The sequence below is a fragment of the Opisthocomus hoazin genome, chromosome Z, assembly GCF_030867145.1.
Source record: "Opisthocomus hoazin isolate bOpiHoa1 chromosome Z, bOpiHoa1.hap1, whole genome shotgun sequence".
Lineage (NCBI taxonomy): Eukaryota > Metazoa > Chordata > Aves > Opisthocomiformes > Opisthocomidae > Opisthocomus > Opisthocomus hoazin.
In genome coordinates this window covers 53,299,097-53,321,023 of record NC_134454.1, presented here as the reverse complement: position 1 = coordinate 53,321,023, position 21,927 = coordinate 53,299,097, and the positions used below count along the sequence as shown (strand labels likewise).

Sequence of the window (21,927 nt, the reverse complement as noted above, 5' to 3'; positions counted from 1 at the left end):
CATGGGTAGCTACTGAGGATGCAGTTCATGTACATATAAGCTCGAGGGTACATTAAGCTCTTGCCAGACATGAATATTGTATGTTCTTTGTCCATTAGCTGTTAAGAATTTGCCTGACTGCTGCAGAGAACATTACTGGTGCACTAGGGTAAATGTGTATACTGAAGTTCTTGCTCAGCTGTCAGTTTGGCTGTGCCCCCCTTGCTTCACTGTGACTGCTTGTCCAAACGAGCTTCTGCTTCCAGAAATGTGAAGAATAGCTGTTCACTGTCCAACAACCCATTCTTGCAAAGTAACCTGTCTATTAGCAGTTTCTTCTGCGAAAGGTCAAGTCCTTATTTCTCATTCAACTAGAAAGTAGCCCACTTCGCTGTCATAGAATTTACTAAAAAAGGACAGTATTTTGGCAAGAAATACTGATTAGACAGGTTAAAAGGGGACAAAAAGATTTTGCAGGGTTTGTGGATATGATACTACCTGCCATGTTACAATAAATAAGTTAGAACTAGGCATTCAGCTGGCTGAAAGCAAAGGTACCTGTGTTACACACCTGATGGCTGTGCTGACAACACTTCAAGGGAAAGACTACTGAAGTAACTCTATATGCATTTGTTCAATCAGAAGTTTGAAAGACGAGTGGCTTTCTGTAACCTATTTTATTCAATTAAGAGGGTCCTTCCAGATCTTACCAGCTGTAGAAAAAATTTTGTCCACTTACGGCCCATTTCTGCTATGCAATTAGAATTCAACAAAGTATCATCTGCCCTGCCACAGACTTTGTGAAACCCTTCATGCATCAGCAACAGAAAGAGCCAGAGAGACAGGCTTGTCAGGAAGAGACAGGTATGTGTGTGACACGGCAGTGCTGTAGAATTTTTGAAGCAGTTGTTATCTTTGACCACACACAAATGGACGTGATGTCCCTTGGGGTAAAATGCTGCAGATGTACTACAGAAGAGCCAAGAACTGGAACGATGTTTCAAAGCACTTTAGGATTCTGTGCCTTGTTAGGCAAATTTAAGAGTCTATGCCAATCAGTCTGTATGCCATAAGTTAGCATTCCTTCATCTGAAAAGGACCTGTTAAATAATCTTCCTCAGTTTAAACTTATGTGTGCTTGAACAACCAAGATGTTTCTGTTATTTCCTACCTTTTGAGAGTTTGATTTTGTTAATTTGAAAGTAAGATACAGGTGAATGCACAGCTGTGATTCTGACTATCTAGGTCATCTTTGGCAGACCGCTTAAAATTTTGCTCCAGTTTTTACACCATCAATTAAAGACATTTATGTCTCAAGCATTGCTGAGCATATTGAAACAAATAGACTGAATTTCCTAAATAAAGGAAAATTTTCCAGCCTGTGAATTGCAAGTGTTCCATTATTCCTAGTTTCCTAACTTTTGAAAATCATGAAGTTAGCAATTAGTTAGTGCTGTTGTCATAGAGGTTGCCTTTTTTCAGTGATCTGCTGGGAATAGATCATGTGTATTAGGAACCAGTCAGTTTAACCAATCTTTTTTTCTCTACTACTGCCCTTATTTCTGCAGTATGTACGTGTGTCTTTTGACACAAAGCCTGACCTTCTTCTGCATCTGATGACCAAAGAGTGGCAGCTTGAGCTCCCTAAACTTCTCATCTCTGTGCATGGGGGCCTTCAGAATTTTGAGCTTCAGCCAAAACTCAAGCAAGTCTTTGGAAAAGGCCTCATTAAGGCTGCTATGACAACTGGAGCATGGATATTCACTGGAGGAGTAAACACAGGTAACAGCAACATTGAAATGAAAGCACAGTGACATCTAGGAGATTTTGTCGCAGAAAAAAATTAGGACTGATGAGATTAAGAAGTCATTCCGTGTTTTATTTTAGTAGGGTTGTCTGTACTGTGTGCAAACAAGAAAATGCCAAGTTCATACCAGCCTGGCAGCTATCAGGGAATAAAAGATTTACTAAAGCATGAAAAGCATAGTGGGGAGCTGAAAATAAAGCCTCCTGTGAGGCAATTATATTAGTATATTGCCAGCGAAGAATTTATAAGATCAACAGTAAGCTATAGGGAGGGTCTACTAACCAGAAACCAAAGAAGTCAAACTCTTGTTACATACAACAGAAAACATTTTCATCCAGAAAAGACCTTTATTTTATCTTGTAAGGTGGTCTGAAGTATGAAAGGGAAAAACGTTCTGTTTTGTGGATGTGGTAGAAAACTTTATTGTGAATAAGTATCGCTTTTTCCTGTCTTGTAGACAGCTTGACCTATTTTTTTTCTATTACCCCTGCAGCATAATGATAATATTGATGTTTCTATTCAAATTTAAGAACATCTGTAGTATACCATATGGGTGTTCGAATGACACAAGATAGCAGCTGGAGACAGCAAGTAGGTTTTGGCGATAAACTGCAAAACATAGTTCCCCAGATAAAAAAGGTTGGGCCGTGTGTTACCAGTTACCCTCCTTGAAGGAGGTAGAGAGGAGGAGCAAGTCAGGGGAAAGTCAAAGAGTTCTGCTAGAGATAAATGGAAAAGGTTTTGAGCTAGGATGTGTATTTGTAAATTCATATGTCATTCTCATTTGCTGCAATAACAAAACTATAATTTGTTAATTTAGTAATCCCACAGAGTGTATCTTCTTACTGTCTACGGAAAACGTTGTAATCACTCTATCATGCATTAATTTTAGTGTCTTGTGGATCAGCTCCTACATATTTTAGTATGAATGCTAATAGGAGTCTCAGGCTTTTTCGTTTCCAGAGGACATCAAATTTAAAACAATCACAGAATCACAGAATAGTAGGGGATGGAAGGGACCTCTGTGGGTCATCTAGTCCAACCCTCCGGCCGAAGCAGGGTCACCTACAGCAGGCTGCACAGGACCTTGTCCAGGCAGGTCTCGAATATCTCCAGAGAAGTAGACTCCACAGCCTCCCTGGGCAGCCTGTTCCAGTGCTCCGTCACCCTCAGAGTGAAGAAATTCTTCCTCATATTCAGACGGAACTTCCTGTGCTTCAGTTTGTGCCCATTGGCCCTTGTCCTGTCACTGGAGATATTCAGTTTTATCACAGCAGCAGTACAAATAGCAAAGAAGAGGTACAGCTTCTGGAGTATTAGATACATAAATAGACAGACTCATATGTATGTAATATCCCCCACACCTCTGCAGAACAAGAAGAAAATCAGGTTAAATGTTGACCTATGTACTGTGGTGATAATAGTTACATTAGTCACCAGATACTTTTGTAGTGACAATAGCAAAGACAGATATAAATTTTAAGCTAAAAGTGCATTAGAAATCTGTAGATATTGTACAGTCATTGCAGTGGATTAGCACAGGAACTCTAGAAATCAAACTATAGAAATTTTGTAAACAAGGACTGACTTCAGCATTTGCATTTGGTAAATGCAAAACTGCTTCATACAATTTTTCAAATCATTATATTTGCAAATGCCAAAGCAATACAAATGAACCAGGAAAGTCAACATAATTACTCTTGAAAAGGAATTTTTTTTCCTGTAATGAAGAATTACCTAGACAAAACAATGATGTTCAAGTTGCGGTGTGTTATTTTCAAAACATATGATTCCAAAAACAGTTCCATGTTATCAGTTACATCTCATTGCTGTTTTTGATTCCTGGAGTAAAGTAGTTCATTGCTCTAGGGCTAGATTTTCAAACTGTGTAGGTGAAAATTAAGTATTTTATCTCTATGTGAAATAGTACAAATTGAAAATTTCTGGGTACAGTCTGTTCTGTTAATGATGAATATTTAAATCAAATTTCTCTTAAGGAAAAGTATAATTGAAAAAACCTGAAATACTGGTATTGGACTGGGAATCAGTGATACGACAGGGGATGATGCATACCTGGCTATAACCATGACTATTAAATTACTTAAATGAGTTGCTCTGAATATTCATGTCATGCTGAAAGTTGATTATTCTAAACAGCAGAAGTTTTTGCAGTCTGGACACATTTTCTACTTTGAATACTCTGGGTTGCTGGATCACAGCTTAATTCATAGCTGATAGCAGGTACAGGGTTTTTGTTTTTTTTTTCCTGTTCCACCACAGGAAGGAAATTAAACTTCAGGACTTAAAGGATTTGTTAGGTTGTGGGTTTTTTTATTACATGGTTCATTTATGGTGCATAAAACTATGGCTAAAATCACATCTGTTTTTATGACTGTTGTAATACCAATCCAGTCATCTTAAAATTGCAGAATCTTGACAAGAAGCAAACACAGAAACTGAGTAACAGATAACATCCGCAGCAGATCCACAGGTCTGCTTCAGCGAGCTGCATCACAAAAATAGTTACTGATACACAGGTATAAAAATGACTGTATGAAAACGAATGAGGAATGGCACTTGTCCTCTGCACAGAGACACCACTGAAACACTGATAGAGCTGGCCTAAAGCATACAAGCAGCGTTGTGAGAAAGCACTTGGAAGAGAGCTGGGTAGCAGTCATTCTTTCTGTACTAATTTCTGTTTTCTCACTGATCACCAGGGGCATTTCTAATACTCTGCTGGACACTATCTCAGGTGGCTGAGTTTGTTTGGAAAGCATGGTAGAATAGCTCACCACAGAGTAGTGTAATGATGTTTTCACATTTCCATCCTTTATTCAGACAGAAGGGAACAGTTGTATGTGAGCTACATTTTGAGAGGTTGGGGTAGAGATAATTCTTGTGCTTGTTTCTATGATTGGGGAGTATACAAATGCTTGCATGCAGGTATGTGTGTGAACACAGCTGCAGATAAATCAGTTACAGTCAGCTGTCAATATTTCCATTCGTATTTCTAGAGCTGTGTAGTTTTTTCTTGCTACTTCATTTAATATCTTTTATATTAGATAAAATAGACTTGCAGTATTACTGTAATAATAATCAATAGGAAATACTCAGAGCTTTACTTAATTGTAAGTATATGCATGGGTGTTCCCCAAAAAAGAATTCTATATTGGATCCATATCATCATGAACAAAAAGGACACAATTATGAATTTCTATTTTATGGTCTTTCTTTCCCAGGAGTCATTCGGCATGTCGGAGATGCACTGAAAGATCATGCTTCAAAATCTCGAGGGAAGATCTGCACCATCGGTATAGCTCCCTGGGGAATTGTGGAAAATCAAGAGGATCTGATTGGCAAAGACGTAAGCCCTATATGGACATAGATCGCCTCCAATATATATAAATCTTGCAGTTGGTTTTCCTTTCCTCTTAATCCCTCACTTAATTCCTCACAGTATTAATGTCTGCAGAAAAAAACAACACATACACAGGTTTTCCACTATGGTTGATATTAGTTTTGACATAGCAACAACAAAAATTCCTGCACTGTACATTCTTTAAAAATATATTATAATGAAATTTCATTAAATCTTATTCTTGAAAATATATTCAAGTTTCACCCTTAGAGCACTATGAATCATGAAAAGTAAGAAAACACTGACTGCAAAGCTTGAAGTCTGATTTATTTTGAAACAATACTATGATGCATTAGTTAAAATCAGAACTGAAGACTGAATTCCACTGTGTAATATATTTCATCCTATACATTTTTATTGCTGCAGTTGTGAAGAGTCTTAAAAATGTATTGGATGTGAGATCAGACCTCAAAGAATCTTTACTTCAGTCACCTTCTGAAAGGCAGAGTCTGTGTTTCTGGTACTCATCCACATCATTCTTCAATTTTAAACCTATACTGTCACTCAGAAAGATGAACTCCCCAATTTTAAATACATGAATAATTTACTTACACTGGTTATATGTTACCAGAAGCTTTTCTGAGCCCTTTATCTTTTCCTGACTTCTGGTTCAGTCCCAAGCAATCTGCCTGAGAACCAGTGGCTAACTTTGAGTGGAGAAGAAGTAAAGTCTTCATCCTACTTAAGTAATGTTTTTACTGTCTACTTTACTCTAAACCATTCTTCTTTGTATGTTTGTCCATTAGCAAGTTGTTCAGGGGAAGAAGATTCAATTATCAGTTAGGTCAGAAGAAATTGATCTAACTGGAATTCATTGCAGTTCAGTATTAAAGCATAGCCATTAAGGGGAGTTGTATTAGCATGGGGTTTTGTACTCTAATACCATCAGTGCTTGTATAACAGGGTTGCCAATGTATACAAACAAGCAGGGTGGGACTCTGCAGCAGTAATTCTGAGTCACTAGTGAGCTCTTCTGAGATGCAGCGTGAGAGGTGACTAGCAGAAATAGTTAATCACAAAGATGAGGTTAGTCTTGTTGAAGAAGTGTAATATAGACATCATTTTCAAATAAGCAGTCTTTACTGACTGTACATACAGTTCTAGAAGCATTGCAGGAAGAAAAAAGGCAAGTTTGCTGATGACACAAAACTGGGAGGAGTGGTGGATACACCAGAAGGTGGGGCTGCCATTCAGTGAGACCTGGGCAGGCTGAAGAGTTGGGCAGAGAGGAACCTGATGAAATTCAACAAGGGCAAGTGCAGGGTCCTGCACCTGGGGAGGAACAACCCCATGCACCAGTACAGGCTTGGGGCAGACCTGCTGGAGAGCAGCTCTGTGAAGAGGGACCTGGGTGTGCTGGTGGACGACAGGTTGACCATGAGCCAGCAGTGTGCCCTGGCTGCCAAGAAGGCCAATGGGATCCTGGGGTGCATTAAGAGGAGAGTGGCCAGCAGGTCGAGGGAGTTTCGCCTTCACCTCTACACTGCCCTGGTGAGGCCTCATCTGGAGTACTCTGTCCAGTTCTGGGGTCCCCAGTTCAAGAAAGATGAGGAGCTACTGGAGAGAGTCCAGTGGAGGGCTACGAGGATGGTGAGGGGACTGGAGCATCTCTCCTAAGAGGAAAGGCTGAGGGAGCTGGGCTTGTTTAGCCTGAAGAAGAGAAGGCTGCGAGGGGACCTTATAAATGCTTATAAATATCTGAAGGGTGGGTGTCAGAAGGATGGGGCCAAGCTCTTTTCAGTGGTGCCCAGTGACAGGACAAAGGGTAACGGGCACAAACTGAAGCGTGGGAAGTTCCGTCTGAACATGAGGAAGAACTTCTTCCCTCCGAGGGTGACGGAGCACTGAAACAGGCTGCTCAGGGAGGTTGTGGATTCTCCTTCTCTGGAGATATTCAAGACCTGCCTGGACAAGGTCCTCTGCAGCCTGTTCTAGGTGCCCCTGCTTCAGCAGGGGGCCTGGACTAGATGATCCACAGAGGTCCCTTCCAACCCCTAACATTCTGTGATTCTGTGAAGAAAGGCCATCAAATCAGTTCTGAATTTTGGGGCATTGTTATTCCTCCAGTAGTTCTTTCCACCTGTTGGAAAGCTACCTACCTCTGTTCTCAGCTAGTCACTACCTGTTACAGAGACTCTGGAGCCTGCTTTTACAGCAAGAGCTGAAGAAAGAAACTGGTTTCCCAGACGTTTCAGCCAACTGGAACAGCCCCTCCAACTTGTGATTTCTTTAAGAGACATTTTCCTTCCAATTTAACAGGAAACCAAGAAGTTGTATGCTTTTTTTAAAAAAAAAAAAAGCTTTCTGGTAAATCAAAAAAGGTTCATGCTTAGTCTGATCACCAGACAGAAAGTGACAAAAGTTTAGAAGACAGTAAAAGAAATAAATTTGGGTAAAGACTTCCATTAATGCAGCCACAATTAAATCAGTAGGATTACAATTACAGGGTCGTCACTAAGGACAAAAATAGTTTTAAAATGTATCTGTGATAGACAAAATGGAAATTTTTCTTCCAAAACTCCTGACCCCTAATATTTTCATAAAAGGATTGATCAATGGCATGATGCAATGGTGAAACACTTCTGGGTTTATCTATCTCTAATGCACATGCGATCATACTGCTTTATGCTTGCCACTATGTAATTTCGTCTTCCATTTTATTGCCAAGTCAGGCTGCTTTATGAATACTTTTTTTAAGTGGACTTCATAGTCCACTTATATATTTGTAAGCTTTACACACTCTTATTGACCCCCAAATCCCTTACAACTCTGTTGAACAGAACATGACCCAGCTTGAGGCAGGCCACTTCTGTCATTAAATCTTCTTAGTAACACTTGATCTTTGCAAAAGTTAACTTCTCCTGCTTACTGTTTTCCTTTCTTTCCCCTCATCTTTCCCCAGTTACTAATCCCTCAAAGGACTTTACTCTTATCCAATGTGTGCTGTTTCTTTAGAAGTATTTGGTGAGGATGGTTTTTGAAAGCTGTTTGAAAATCAAAGTGTACTATATTGACTGGCTCATTAGACGCGAATGCTGTGAAACGAACCAAGAAGGGGAAATATAAATAGTACTATAAGCATGTAAAATGAATCATCATTAAGCAAGAAACAAAGGCCACAAAGGATTACCCGGGGTGGTGGTGGGGGGAAGTCAACCAATAGTAAAAGGTCCGTTGAACTCCAGCATCAATGCAGCATTATGCCTATATGCACTATGTCTAGTTAAATTATGGTCAGAACTGAAGAGTTGTCAAAACATACCCTTCCAGCATCAGATGGATACAGAAAATTGTCTTAGTCATGGGATTTAGGGAGGAGGGTGGGGATGGGGAGTTATTGCCATTGCACATGCTCCAGTGCATGTCACCTCCCTGTGCCTCGTGTCAAGTCAGGCGCGCTCAGCAGAGCTGAACCTCTGCTAATACTCCAGCCCTTGCCTCGCCTGTATGGATTCTGAATGCATAGCTGATGAGTTTTACTACATTTACCAGTCCATCCAAATCAGTCAACTCTTGGGAATCCCGAAGGCATTCCCCAGAGCCATAAAGAGAACTGGCCAAGTTAAACAAAATACTACTGTTGTTTGCTATTTGTTATACTGTCATGGATAAAGATCCTGAAAGAGACTTGTCTGACTCCCATACTGTAAAAGCAGTATAGCTGAAAATAGTACACCTCTTAACACACTTAAATTCAAATTTAAAAGCAAAGGAGGCAAAGGAAAGGTAGTTAGTTATTTTATTTCCCATTTTCTGATAGAAGAACTGAGAAAATAAGGTGGCTTGCTCAGTCTTGTAGAAAACGTGGATTATAAACAAGTGTCTCCCTACATACAGAGCCATTCTTCCTTTTAAAAGAGTGCACTTTGTGAGTTATTGTCACATGCATGTCTTTCAGTGTCTGTTCAGTACTCATGTGGGTTTATTTCCTAGTCACCTCAATATGAACAGTGCCTGCATCACAAAAAGCACACTGATTTTAGTACTTTCCTTTCTCAATGAAATAACTCAAAAAAGTTTCATTTTTAGTCTACTGAAGCTAGTATTTGAGACCTAAATCAAAATATGCTTTTGTTGTGTTAGTGAAGAGGACATTTCTAGCTTACTGTGATATGTCATTGATCAATAAAGATCCTGTAGTATATAACCTGCGAACTTAAACAGACTGCATTTTCTTAGTCATTAATATTTTGAGAAAAGAAAAAAACAAACCCTTTTTCTTACTGAATTAATTGAAACTAAAATTGAGCTTCTGTACTGCTATGCTGAATCACTACAAAACCCATGACACTCACTCTTCCACGCCTGCCGTAAAAATCCTTCCATACATGGACCCATCAGGTTAACATAAGGAGAAATTCCTAAATTCTCTTCAAATTTCTTGGGTTTTATTTGTGTCCCTAAGAGTACTGTTATAATCATGGATCATAGCATGTTTCTCTCCCTGGATTATTTCATTGATCTTTTGTTTGTGCTTAAAAACTACAGTATGGCAAACATGAGGCTCTGCAGATATTTTAGAAAAATAAAATACTTGTTATTTTTAACAAAGGATTTATCCAGTAAAAAGAAAACAATAGTGGTTGGCTTTTATCATTTGGTACAGCAGACTGTACAACTCAAAACATAAGCCTAAATTGTAGACTTGTACATAAACAGATAAAAGTGCTACATAAAAGCAAAAAGTGTTATCAGAAAGAAACCTACTTTCTCACAGCAAATTTATATCAATATAACAAATATATATTTATTATACAAATATATATTATATAATATATACATTACAATATATAATAGTATATAATAGATACATATATATATATATATATATATATATAAACCCCTTTCATGCACTTTGTGTTCCAGAAAAATTGTATTTTGAACTTAAATGCTGGAAGCAAGATCATTGCCAGTTGTAGATGTTCTTTATGGACTTCAGTAAGAACAGATGACTGTTCTTTTGTACTGTATAGAATATTCAGAAAAAATATATTTAATAAAACTCAAGCAATGAGTATACTGCTACTTGAAACTTGCTCTCCTATACAGCTGAAATTGTAAAAATAAGGAGCAAATATTGTCCCTTTTTATATAAAAGCTAAACTTATTTTGGACTAAACATAAGTTGAATCCAAACATCCTGAGATATTTCTTCTGTTAAAAAGTAAAGTCTGGCTTTCTCAGTGTGTTTCTAGATAATGCTTCTGATTTATTAGAGACTGCAGTTTCAGAGTAATCAAGTTTTATATGAGTGCAGTGGCTGAATTTTATGACTATAACTGAAGCTAAGAACATGTCATGAGCAAAATTTTCTCTGGGATGCTCAAATGATACTCACGGCAGAACTCTGCAGTCTTGCTCTACTTGCTCAGTTGTATTTTCAGCTTTTTTCAGTGTTGATTTGGATGGTGGAATGGGGAGGAAATTTGGAAGCTGGAACATTGTATGCACTTTGGAGGGCAGGGTACCAAAGGAGAAATGAGAAGTCAGCCTGTCATGTAGCAAGTGCTACCGTGAACTTCTCAGAATCCCTGGACAATAACAGTCTAGACAACTTCTTCAGGAAAGATGGGGACCTTCCATATTGTAGTGGGTCACCAGGTGATTATTAATAGTTAACAATTCAATTACATCATGAGGCACATGGAGGACAGGGAGGTGATTCGAGACAGCCAGCATGGCTTCACCAAGGGCAAGTCCTGCCTGACCACCCTAGTGGCTTTCTATGATGGCGTGACTGCATCAGTGGACAAGGGAGGAGCTGTGGATGTCATCTCTCTGGATTTCTGTAAAGCCTTCAACACAGTCCCTCACAACATCCTGCTGTCTAAATTGGAGAGAGATTAATTTGATGCATGGACTGTTCGGTGGCTAAGGAGCTGGCTGGAAGGTCGCAGCCAGAGGGTAGTGGTCAACGGTTCGATGTCCAAATGGATGCCGGTGACAAGTAATGCCCCTCGGGGATTGGTACCGGGACTAGTGCTGTTTAACATTTTCATCAATGACTTTGACAGCGAGATCGAGTGCACACTCAGCAAGTCTGCAGATGACATCAGAAGTTCAGGTTGCCATCCAGAGGGACCTGGACAAGCTTGAGAAATGAGCCTGTGTAAACCTCATGAGGTTCAACAAGGCCAAGTGCAAGGTCCTGCACTCGGGTTGGGGCAACCCACAGTATCAGTACAGGCTGGGGGATGAAGGGAATGAGAGTAGCCATGCTGAGAGGGACTTGTTGTACTGATGGATGAAAAGCTGGACATGAGCCACTAATGTGCACTCGCAGCCCAGAGGTCAACCATATCCTGGGCTGCATCAAAAGTAGCGTGGCCAGCAGGTCGGGGGAGGGGATTCTGCCCCCCTACTCCGCTTCAGACCCCACCTGGAGTCCTGCGTCCAACTCTGGAGTCCCCAGCACAAGAAGAACATGGAGCTGTTGCACAGGGTCCAGAGGAGGCCACAAAGATGATCAGGGGGCTGGAGCACCTCTGTTATGAGGACAGGCTGAGAGATTTGGTGCTGTTCAGCCTGGAGAAGAGAAGGCTGCAGGAAGACCTTACAGAAGCCTTCCAGTACCTGCAGGGGGCCTATAGGAAAGATGGGGAAAATATTTTCAGCAGGGCTTGTTGCAACAGGACAAGGAGCAACGGCTTTAACTAAGGGAGGGTAGATTCAGGCTAGATATAAGGAAGGAATTTTTTACGGTAAGGGTGGTGAACGACTGGAACAGGTTGCCCAGAGAGGTAGTGGAGGCCAAATCCCTGGAAACATTCAAGGGCATGTTGGACAGGGCTCTGAGCAACCTGGTCTAGTTGAAGATGTCCCTGCTCACTTCAGGGAGGTTGGACTACACGACCTCTAAAGGTCAGGGTCCAACTCAAAGCATTCCATGACTCTATGATTCTATAACTCAATGCTGTTTAGAAAGAGGAGTATTATGCCGGAATTTAATAACAGGACTGATACACGACCTTGGGAATCATTTTTATGGCACTGGGCACACATAAGGCCAAAGTCTAGTTATAAGAGAAGTCAAGCAAATAAGAGCAAACAGGAGGTGCAGAAAACATAACCAATGAGGTAATCTTAAAACTTGAGGAACTAGAATTGTTTACTATATATTACAGTTGAATTAACCAAGAAAGGCTTATTTTTATTGACATACCAAGTCCCGCCCACTCCCTACTCCCTGATCCCATCAGGAAATGCATCATTATAAAGGACCTCCCTCTGCCAGTACCAAATTCCTTTCATTTTCAGAATACCACCTACCTCCCTAAGATTACCAAAGGTTATCCAAACCAGGAGTAGTGTACATTCAAGAATTAGCATCGTGTTAAAATTAGTGTCTCCTCCTATCGCTTTCAGGCTTGGTAGGTGTGCAGCCAGAACACATCACTGTAAACTGCAGTCTTTAAAATGCATTCTGGTGAGTCTTGTCAGAAAGACCAGCATTCACATTACCTGCTCTGTATGTGTGTCCCAGATAACACGTACATCAGACTGTAAAGATGGGCTACACGTTTCCTTTTCATTCTTTCAGAGTAATATGAATGAAAACCTTAGCTTATAGCATAAGACTGCTTCCTTCTATCTCTCATACTTCTTTGTTTTTATAGTGTGAGAGAGATTATGTTTTGCTTCAATTATTTTGTGCAGGTTTCAGAATACTGATTAAAGTTGCAAATCCTTGGCAACTAATTAGGAAATGTGTATTACTCTGTTGTCGTTGAATTTGTTGTTACCAATTTTGACTTGGTTTTGGTAGATATTTTGCAATTATCCTTCCAGAAAGATGTTATTCTTTGAGAATAAATTGAGTTGCTGAGAAAAAAATTAGCAATAACCTTAAATAGTTAGTTCACAAGTCTGTTTCACTGTAACTTTTAGCTAGTGTCAAAGTATCAGAACCTCCTTGCAGTCCAGGTCAGAAAATAATTACTCTAAGGAAAGGTGTAGGGAAAACAGATTCAGCACTCTCATTACAAACTACAAGGTGGGAAGCATGCCTTGGGCAAAGCTGGGGACTGTCATATTTGTAGCATATACGGAGAATTTGGACCATGATGCTTCCAGAATCCTCTAAATTAAACCAGGAACTACTGTATTCCCTGGTGTACCCCAGAAAAGTGAGGCTGCGGAGGCAGCTTAATTTGAAGAACAGTTACTACTTTTTGAGAAGCAAAGCAAGCATCTCTTTCCACCACGACTCTGAACACGCAAAGTTTGTGGTAAATTCTTTACCTTCACCTGGTTTGCTCAGATTCATGCTTTGGACCACATGACACATGCATGGTCGCTGTCCATGGGGAGTTACCCTGAGTGATTTTTCAAGTGCTGACTCTATGCTAAGTGTCATGTGCCCTTGAGGAATGTAAACAGAGTATAACAGTGCTTTTAATTCAAGCTTGCTGCCAGCTCAGGGTGCAAAGACAGCTGCTGGAGTTAGCCCAGCTCCTCACCTACTGACAGAATGCCCTCAGCCTGTGCAGCGTGAGTACTGCTTTGCAGCATAGCTGCTGTCACATTCATTAACCTATATTTAGAGGGGTCGTCTTGAGCATAAATGCTTCCTTACAGCTCCGCAGAGGAAGGTGCCGGGGGACATAGTTCCCTCTTCTCAATGCAGAAAGAAGGTGAAAAGACATTAAAGTCACAGTTTTCCCAACCTTTTAGCTTGTCTGTAAAATGTAAGGGATTGAAAAGAACAAAGAAATGGGAACTGCAAGAGTGAGTAACTGAAAATCTGCTGAGTGCTGTGGAAAAGCACCTTACCTCAAGGAAATAGCCTCAAAACCTAGGATTTTCTTGCCTTCCTGAAGATTTTGCTGATCCTTTAATCAGGAAAAGACTCTGACAATGTGGTTTGCGAAATTTATTATTGAAAAAGAAAAGTATTTCAGCTGTTGAACTGTGCATGCTATGAACAGTTCAAGTAAAAATAATTGCAGTCTCATTTTCACAACTGTAAAATTTAATAATAAGATTCAGCTAGTAGCTAAACAGTAGATGCAGAACTAAAATGTAGCCTTCTAATCTGCCCTGCAGCAGCATTACTAAGTGAATGTGTGGAGCCTTTGGTGCTGCAGCTCATTAGAACTACAGATCAAGCTGTCACCCTTAGAAGGTTTGAGCTGTGGCTCTCAGGGACGAAACAGAAGCTGTCAGTAGAATTGCGTGCGCAGGGGCTTATAATCGTATAATGAACAGGCAACGCAAGTCGTTCCTCTTTTTTCAGATTGTGCTGGCCTGTGCCCTTCAGTTATTGAGAGATTGGGCATGTATCAGTTTAAAAAACCTGTAACTGTTTTGATTTGATTTTATTTGATTCCTGGGTGTGTGAGAAAGAAGCTTTGTTTTCTTTCTGACTGTGACATGGGACGCGTGGTTTCTGTGTCTCTTAGTGAACACGTTCCAGCAGTGTATTGATATTTGTTCAGTTATATGCACCTGTAGAAGAAATGTCTTATGAATGGGGAACCAAAAGAAACAGTATAAAAGAAGCATGAGCCAAAGCTGTCACCTGTTCTCACAGTCAAGTGCACTGTCTTCCTGTTGGCCAGCTGCCTTCTTGGTCTTCTCAGACCTATTTGCTCCCTTTTGCAGGATGAACAGCTTACCAAGTACCCTTTGTGCGACAGTTTACAACAGCTAAAGAAGTCTGTGGGTTTCCCCTTGCCATCCAAGAGTTGACCAAAATTGCTGCAAGCATTGGCAAGTGAAAATAGTAGAGAGAGAGATATCTCTGGCCAAAGAATTACTAACACATATTATATTTAAAGAATTATGTCTCAATTAGACAGCTCTTTAGAATAGTAAAAAGGGAGAGAAGCTTAGGAAGAAATTAAAAATTATATATATATATATGTCTGTCTGCAGGCATTTTTGTCAAAACATGAGTGTACATTTTTGTGCATTAAAAAGCACAAAATATTGTTAGATTTGCAAAACAAACAATACCAGAGCTGTGAAGAAAACTCCTTGCAGATGAAGTATCAGATTTTTGTAACAAGTCACTTCAGCATTTCTTCAGCTACGATTTCATTTTACAAATTTTCAGAAGTTTTGTCTTTCCAAAAAGATAAGACATACATAAACAATGCAGGGAACATTACTTCTAACAAATGTCTTTGAATGATCAGCCAGGATCCCTTGACACAACACCAATTCTTTTGCCACATCAGTGCAGTCTTACTCATGTCACTAGAGACCCACCAGAGCAGCTGACTGCCAAATGTGGCCCAGTGCTATTATTTGTTCTGTCTGGAGGCTATGAGTGGGACAGCTCTTCAAAAATGTACTCTATTTGTCTGCAGAAGAGTTTCTCATGATGACAACGAAGGAAGCATAGCAAACTCCCCAATGAATGAAAACTTTCTAAAGCTGTTGTGAATACAAGCAACTGCCTTGGTACTATGCTAAGAATGGGCCAATAGCTTTTTCCAAGGAAACGGGAGATGTGGTGTAGTGTCATGTGTACACCTCTCCAAGAGTGGAACTCACCTGCGTTGGTGTATATGCAGAGGACATCCTGTGCTGATGTCTCTCCAGGAGGTAAAACAGGGGGCATGGTGCTGGGTGAGGTGTGTGAAGGAAGAATTAAAGATGTCGTTCAGATAAGGTGAGGTTTCATAGCTATGCTGTTGAAAGACAGCAGCAGACAGGGTGTGCAGTGTGTGTGTGTAGTCACACAGACCTTTGGAGGACCGACCATTAGCTGGATTTAACAGTGGAACAGTGGCCATTGATGCTGTTGAAACAGATTACCATCGAAAATCCATTAAGCAGTGTCTGCATCTAAAAGGTCAGTGTTTACAAGAAATGGCCACGCTAGTTTAAGCGCTAAGGTTATTTTCTACTGTATGCATACAAAACAGCAGTGCTTGAGTGGAATACTTCAAAGAATTTTGATTTTTTCTTTTATATCATCTTGTCAGCTGCTATCTTATAATTGATTGAGTTCAGAGAGTCTTTTCTGTTTAGTACTTCTTTTTTCCTCTATCTCTAAAATGCAGGTGGTCCGACCATACCAGACGATGTCCAATCCCATGAGTAAGTTGACAGTGCTCAACAGTATGCATTCTCATTTTATTTTGGCTGACAATGGCACTACTGGTAAATATGGAGCAGAGGTGAAACTTCGTAGACAGCTGGAAAAGCACATTTCACTTCAAAAGATAAATACACGTGAGTAATATTTTGCTTTTATTGTTTTGTAATTGCAGTTATATCAAAGACACTGAGTTTAAATAGGCAATAAGGTCTGTATATTTTGGGGAACAGTTATACTGTCTAAAATGATGAGCATGAGCTAAAAAAAGCAAATAATGGTGAATAAAGATAATAAAATTTTATTTTAGAGTACTGTAGGTAGAAGTACAGCACAAATAGCTGAATTTGCTTCTGATCAGTTTCAAACAATATGTGTCAAGGCTCTTGAGGTTTAACTTAGGTCTTTGGTACCCTCATCTTCTTAAAACTGTATGCAGTTCTGGTCACCTTTGTTTAGTAAGAAATACAGTGGAATTAGTGAAGGAGGAGAGAAGGGTGGCAAAAAGTGAGGGGGAGCTTTTTGTGATAAAGACTTTTCATGTTGGAAGAGAGATAAATGAGGTGTATAGAGGTAATCCTGCATGGTTGCAGGAGAGATTACTGGACAACTCAAGCAGTCCCAGAGCCATTGATACATAGAGGCAGAGAGACTATCCCACAGAAATGGTACTGTATGTTTGCGCTATGTTTGTTAGTTTTTCCTAGGCAGCTGTCATAAGCCACAGCCAAGGCAGAATGTGAGGTTAGATGGTCCTTTCACCTCATGTTTTACAATCGTGATCATACATTCTACATCGTGATCAGACTGAAGCCCCAGTTTTTCTCTCAAAGCTATAATTTTTTTTCTTCTATAATCATGTACTACTTTCCTGTATAAAATGAAAAGTAAATAGTCACCTAAGTAAGCAATTCTGCTTGGATAAAATAAAATATGATATCTCAATATTAGTATTATTATTTCTATAGCGTACAGATACTTAATTTAGCTGGGGAGCTAATTTCTTTCTAGATATTATGGATTTTTTTTTTTTTGCTGCTGTTGACAATTATTTAGGTTTCAGAAACTTAGCACTATCAAAAGAAAAAAGGATCAGCTCTACAAATTGTACCTAGGCCATACATAGGGAAGAAATCTTCCTTTGGATGTTAGCCAGGCAGGAATTTTTTTTGTCTCACAAACCTCAGTCTTGTACCTGCATAATCTACCTTTAGGAATGAAAATAGAATTAATTTTTCAAAAGTGATAATATGCACAGCCTTTCTGCTGATAACTCTCTGTAAACATGCAATTTTGAGGCCAGGAAAGGTGATAGCTTTTGTGATATAAGCACTTGAAAATGGAATGAGACTCAGAAACACATTTAGACTTTCAGACATTAGAAGATAATAGATTACAGGCAGGCCCAAAGAGGTGGACATAAACTAGCATGTTGGTCATGCTTGATAAAGCTTTCTGTGTGATGAGTATAGTCTGCTTAAATTAAAATGGAGTGTTACTTATACCTTTCAACACCACTGCATGGACTACACACACTACAGGCTTATTTTTTTGATGATGTCAGAGTGTGTATTGCATTTTCTCAGAAAGCAGTGGGTAGGTATGCACAAACGTGTGTGCATCCTCAGTGGTGTGTGCATGCCTATGTGTTTCCTCAGCAGGTGGAGACAGTATGATCTAATCCTAGGTTGACTAGCAACAAAAATTCACATTTGAAAATGGTGTATATGATGTAATCAAATTGTAGAAAACTGTGCCATAAATAATAATTATTTTGAGGACATTTAGAAGAGAAATGTGGCCTTTTACAGTTTACAGCAGAGCATTGTGTTGGGGAAATCTTTATGTTAAAAAATAAATCTCTTTGGAGAGATTTAACTTACTTCAGTTTTGGACAAGAGGTTTATCTGTTGAAAAGTAACTGATGAATGAACCTCCAGATGCTTGCCTGACCTCTTAAAACACCTACAAAAAATGAAAGACTTCTCTTCTCTGGTTTCTCTCTGCAACTCCCCCACCCCCCAGCTGCCCCTTTCTTCCTTTTGTCTTCCCTTTTCTCTGTGACAGAGTCTCTCGGTCATTTAACCACTCTGTCCCAAATATTTCTCTCTGGTAAACAAAAAAACACTTGGGTCTCACAACATTTCTTCAAAATAGAAATGTAAGAGCACAGTTAAGGAGGAAGGCTGCTGGTAAGATTTGTACGTCTTGGTCCAGTGACATCTAGAATGTTTCTGCCATGTTTTGTTTCCCTTTGTATTAGAAGAAGGTGACTGAGTCCTGCCCAGCCTCTAGTTTATAGAATGGTGACCATATGGATGAGAGAAGGGCCACCTTCCCTGTTGGGTCAGCCAAACAGATGGCTGCTTTGTGATACCTTTCCTTACCCTCGTTCCTAGCAGAGCAATGGAGATCCTCAGCCCTGTGTGTGCAGGGACATTGCTGCACAGGGATCTTCATCCAAACAGGGGTGTGTGCAGCCATGCATGTGTGTCCTTAACTTATTATTTTCCAGTAGTAAGCAAGTGGAGTGGGGAAAAACACTGACAGCATCAGAGTTTTGTTTGCTGGAGAGTCAGAAAAAGGTACAATTTTTAGGTAATCGCCAAACAAAAGACCAGAGGGTTAGAAAACAGAGCAGACTTAGGAACTAATGAACAGTTGCGAACTTCTTATTTCACAGCCTGTCTCTGGACAATAGTGCTGAAAGCAGATTTTATTCTTATTTTTAATCCTGCCTGGCTTGTACATTCTAGGCTTGTCATTTCTTATTTACTTTCCTTCGCTTCAACTATATCTTTCTACAGTGCAGTGATAGCTATCCTGGATGTTTGGGATCACACACACTATTCACAAAGGGAAACTTCAAGCTTGTGCTCACCTCTTGAAGACACAGAAAATGGTATTCCCTTCAAATAGATTAGGACAGTGGCAGTCTCTTTGATAAGATTTAAGATTAAATCAGGTTGTTAAGTATACCAGATAACTTAAAGACTCAGCTGCATTTGTTCCTAATATGGCATCACTCTCAGTCATTCAGCAGTATCTAATTTCCTGAATGAGTGTGCTATTAAATAATACAAATAAAAAGCTTGCTTTATGACCCCTATGGACACTAGAGAACAGACTTCATTGAATACTCTACTTCCACTCTAACTTTTTAGCTTTTACCACTTCCATAGCTCTTATTTTGTCCACAGGAAATATTCAGGAATTAAAAAATGCTTTCCAGACAAGCAGAGGCTACATTTGCATTTGTGGGTCAGTCTGAGTCTGCAGGTTCAAGACACTCAGCTGTGTATTTAGCTAGAGATCAGTTTGATGCTTCAATGCTCAGGGCAGGTCTGCCTTATTTTCACTAGTGAAGACTGTTTTAACACAGCCCAGCGACCATCTCTCACAGTAAGCCGCAAATTGTCTCAAACTCATGAAGTTTCAAAGTGCCTCATTTTGTAGTACAAAGTGTTGAAAATAAGTTGAACTTTCTAAAACTGTTTCAAGATCAGAAGGAAATACAAAAGGTGATCTGATTAGAAATGTTTCTGGTTTCCTGTTCACACAGACATTGAGTCCTGGACTTTTTGCAGTGATTTAGAGGCAGGGAGATCACCTTAATGCATGCTCTTGGAAGGAAGGAAGAATATCTTTGTGACCATCTCTCACATGGTTTCTTCGTGGAACATTGCACACATAATTTGAAGGCTCCTGTAAAAATATTTGCTTTGAAATGTGGAGTTAAAACAATTTCAATTCATCCTATTCCAAAATATTGTATTAATGAGCAGAAAATGTTCATGACAAATGCACAGAGATTTTAAACCCAATAAAATCTCCCAGCTCAAAAGGCGTGATTCATTAGAGATTCAGTAAGCGGACTGCAGATGTGTCTCCAGCTATGATGCTATGCTTATACTGTTTATTGGCATGCAAGGTTCTGTAGTATGTCAGGCTGACATAATTCGTTGCTGCCAGTTTGCTGATTTCTGATACACTGCTTCTGGAAGTGCTTGTAATACTAAACTCTGAATCACTACTTTGAATGCAAGAGGGCTCACAGCTATTTGTGGAATTATAGGTTTCATATGGGCTGGAACAGACCTCTGAAGGTCCTCAGTCCGAGTCCTCAGTGGAGTCAAGGTGGGCTGTTGTCAATAAGCTAGCCCCTAGTTTTGTTCAGCCGTGTCCAAAAACCTCAAATAATGGATGTTCAACCATCTGTATGGGCTCCAGCAAAATGTTTGGAAACTTTCCACATCCCACCATCAATGTCTGATCTGAAGCCCCCAAACTGCTGTTTGTGGCCATTTTCCTTTCATAGGGCCTGACCCTAGCAAGAAGAGTATGGCTCTAACACTTTTTTAACACACTTGCAGAGACTTGTAGACAGGTACTAGATTACTCCTTAGACTTCTTTTCAAAAGATTAAACAAGCCCTGCGGTCTCAAACTCGCCTCTTCAGACATATGCCCTAGGCCACTCTATAGCTTAGCAGCTTTCCTCTGGATGCTCACCAGTTTCTCCTCATCCTTCTTGGACAGCCCAAACCTGAATCCAGTACTTCAGAGGCAGCACTACTAGTGATGAACAGAGTGGGATGAAAACTCACACTTGACACACTTCTCTAACACAGCACAAGTGCACAGTTTGCCTTATGTGCACTGAGAGCATGCTGTTCGATCACATTCAGATTGGCATCCACTAGAACCCCAGGTCCATGACATAAGGAACTAGCTATCCGATTAGAAAAAAAGCTGCAAGTTTTACTCTGAACAGTCAAGTAATATACATTGCTGGAATCTGTTTCCAAGAATGAACACAGAAAAAATCCAATTAATGCAGGCTGTTTAAAGTTTGGACTTGATTTGCCCTACAATCACACAAGTCATTATTGTCTTTGAGCCCTGAAATAAATTTCATTTTTTTAAAAAGAGTGGTTTAACTCACTACCTTAATAAGAAGAACTAGAAGTCATTAGGCATTCATCCTTCAAGAGACAGTCTGCCATGATATTGTAGACCTAGCATTTAATTATTCTTTTTCTAACGTTCTTGTGTGTCCCTCAGGCTCCTCTCATCTACGGTATTCCTTGATTAAAGCCATTCTAAAGTCATATGTTTCAACACTCAATTTTATTTGGAAAGAATGAGGATTGACGTATCCTCTAAAATGTTAAGAATATATTTTCCTTTATGGAATCCCATATACAGTACATTTCCTCCTCCGTGTGTTGCCTGGGAAATCTCCTGCACGTTGTAGATTTTTTGTCCCCTTTGCAACTGCTTTTTCTCAAATATCATATACTTACACCTTCTTCCCAATGGGACATGACAGTGCAAAACTATGTTTCGGAAGCAACTGTTTAAAATAGAAGTTAGAACAATTTTCACCAGAAAACTGGTACTGTCATTGGGTTAGAAATCAATTAATAACTTATGATCCTGCAACATGCGAAAGTGTAGCTAGTCTTTTTTTTCCCACCCTGTGAAAATCCTAGTCGCCAGTATGGAAAGGGAACTTCATGTATCATCAAACAGATGATGTAATCTATTAACAGATAAAGGAAAGAAATGAAGCATCTAATAACTAGACATGACCTACTGAAATTATGACACTCCTAGATACTAACAAAGCATTTCTGTGAAGTGTGCTAGAATGGCCTGGTCATGTGCTAAG

At 39.7% G+C, this 21,927-nt stretch overlaps 1 protein-coding gene across 4 annotated transcripts in view; it reads left to right on the top strand.

The window, feature by feature from the left end:
- Positions 1–21,927, top strand: part of TRPM3 (transient receptor potential cation channel subfamily M member 3) — a 299,284-nt gene that overhangs the window by 150,906 nt on the left and 126,451 nt on the right. For all 4 annotated transcript variants that reach the window (XM_075410530.1, XM_075410529.1, XM_075410528.1 and 1 more), the window contains exons 4-6: positions 1,548–1,761; positions 5,029–5,153; positions 16,220–16,391. In XM_075410530.1, coding sequence (XP_075266645.1) covers positions 1,548–1,761; positions 5,029–5,153; positions 16,220–16,391 — 511 coding nt within the window. The remainder of the gene's footprint in view (positions 1–1,547; positions 1,762–5,028; positions 5,154–16,219; positions 16,392–21,927) is intronic.